General features: G+C 41.6%; 1 protein-coding gene across 2 annotated transcripts in view; it reads left to right on the forward strand.

The window, feature by feature from the left end:
* Positions 1 to 79: 79 nt before the first annotated feature.
* Positions 80 to 2,433, forward strand: part of rxfp2a (relaxin family peptide receptor 2a) — a 56,552-nt gene continuing 54,198 nt past the window's right edge. For both annotated transcript variants that reach the window (XM_008277346.1, XM_008277347.1), the window contains exon 1: positions 80 to 381. In XM_008277346.1, coding sequence (XP_008275568.1) covers positions 327 to 381 — 55 coding nt within the window. In that variant the 5' untranslated portion in view covers positions 80 to 326. The remainder of the gene's footprint in view (positions 382 to 2,433) is intronic.

The following is a 2,433-nucleotide window of genomic DNA, read 5'->3' on the forward strand; positions in this document are numbered from 1 at the left end:
AGAGAGAGAGAGAGAGAGAGAGAGAGAGAGAGAGAGAGAGAGGAGTCTTCCCTGAGCTCCAGTCAGGTTTGGGGTTTTGGGGATGTCAGGATGTCTCCGTCTTTACGCGCCGGCGCGGTTTTACTTTGCGCGTCGTTGCTTTCAACTTAAATCATGCTTAGTTCGCTCTTTGGTCGCTTCTAAACACTACATGTCAGCCGTGCTGTGACACGCTGATCGACCAGCTGGGACTTCTGCTGACTTAGCTGTCGAGCTGGCAGGTTTTCACCGGGGAAACCTTCCGTGATTTTTGGCGTTGCAGCCGGAGCGCAGGAAAACTTCTCGGGATGGACGTACCGGTCATCATTTTGCTCATCGGCTTGAGCCACTCCCAGATGAAAGGTAAAGGAAAATGGAGGTGGAGAAGGTTGCATGCTAAGAAAAAAAAAAGGCTTTTTATTCTCATGTCTAATTTATTGTCAACACGCTGCGCACATGCTCATGAAACTTGCTTCTCCAAATGCATACTGACATTCACAGAAGAAGAAACATATCTGAACACTATAAACTGCTATAAGTAAGATCCTCATGTTTCAAGAGCCTCAGCTCCTTTAAACTCTGTATATATCCTGCAGTAGAATGACAGAAATCTCGTTTCTCTTAGGAATTGCATAGATGGAGGTGGACAAGCGTGAAATAGGTGCTTCATTCTTGTTCTCTTAAAGACAGAAGAGACAGAAATCTTAGAATTCAGGCAGCTTTTCAATGATTGAGCGAGGATTCAATTGTTTTTTGTTTTTAACTAAATGAGAACAGTAAGGACACAGACCAGTCGGCAGTAAAAAAATTCAATACCTATGAATAAATAATAAATGTGACAGTATGGTGACCCCTGTTTGTTCTCCTGCAAATTGAAACATCTGAGACTGTTCAGATGTTGGGATTGGATTTTCCAGACAGACAGACAGACAGTTGTGTGTGTGAGGGTGAGGGGGATCGAGCTCCGATTCATGTCTTATTCATTCACACCACACGTACCCACTCGCATGTCTCCCACCACCTCCACCTCTGTGACTCATCTCCACATCCCCTGTTGTGTCACAAGTGTTTGGCTGCATGAGGTTTTTGCGTGCATTTGTTTCACACACCAAAAACATGCAAAAGACAGAGGCAACGTGTTGTTTTGTTCCATATTGTGATTGGTTGTTGTTGTTGTACGATATTGTTGAAATCATACCAGTTTCTGTTGAGATAAGTTGTGATTTGATGAAGATATCTGAATAAGCAGTGGCATAATATAGCTTCGTGGGATTGATGATAAAGGTCGTATTTTAAAATGTAAATTTTGATTGCAAATTAATTAAAACACATGTAAATATTAATAATCCAGCACCAGTAACTGTCTGGTTGACACTCCAACAAAGATAGCAGCAACATACAGCACAGTTCTGGCTACAGACTCTCTCCACCTCCTAACACACATATTTTGAGTGTGATTATATATAGCTGACAATCAATCTGTTTCTGATTCTGATTAATTGCTATAAAGCGAGAAAACACCCTGATAGTTGATAGTTATTCCAGTTTCTATAGATATCGTGATAACATCGTTATCGTGAGCTCCTTTGTCCAAGATAATCGTGCAGTGAAAACCTGATATGAGGGCAGCTGTGATTTGGATGTGAGGAAAATGCCAATAGTGAAAGTGACATACATTAAGGTACGAGTCTGTTTTGCAAAATACTGGACTTGTTTCATTTTATAGCAATTACTGTGCAAGCTTTGTTTTATAGCTTTTTGCACCACTTGACATGCACAAGTCTGTAAGTTGCAAACAATGAAAACCACACAACATCCTCAGTGCAGTAAACACTTCACTGCATTTCTACATTTTCTTTTTCTGTCTTTAGTTGAGTATCTGGGCTGTTGTTGGGTTTAGTCAATATCTGTCACGGAACAATCAATGTCCAAAATTGCTGTGACATTTTCTGCAATTTGGTGAGAAATGACGAGGAAATGAACACCGCTGCGCACTCAGCTCAGTCTTTTCTGCAAACACTTGAGATGATGTGTTCAGATAGTCAAATCTGTGTCTGATGACAGCAGATAAGAGAGGGCAGAGGAGGAGGCTGGTTCACTTTGGTCACAAAGGTTCAAGCACAAAGACAGCGGAGCAAGGATTAGGTTCAGCCCAGCATGACTCATATGTTTAGCAGTCACTGTATTCTGTAAAGCAATTCAGTAATTTGGACTACTTTGAGTTTTATAAGTATATGCTGACAGATTAGACGATAATCTGAGTATACTGTAGACCAGGGGTGGGCAATCCTGGTCCTCGAGGGCCACAATCCTGCATGTTTTAGATGTGTCCCTCTTCCAACACACCTGATTCAAATGATCAGGATCGTTATCAGGCTTCTGCAGAGCTTGATGATGAGCTGATCATTTGAATCA

The sequence above is a fragment of the Stegastes partitus genome, unplaced genomic scaffold, assembly GCF_000690725.1.
Source record: "Stegastes partitus isolate 25-593 unplaced genomic scaffold, Stegastes_partitus-1.0.2 Scaffold96, whole genome shotgun sequence".
NCBI classification, from domain to species: domain Eukaryota; kingdom Metazoa; phylum Chordata; class Actinopteri; family Pomacentridae; genus Stegastes; species Stegastes partitus.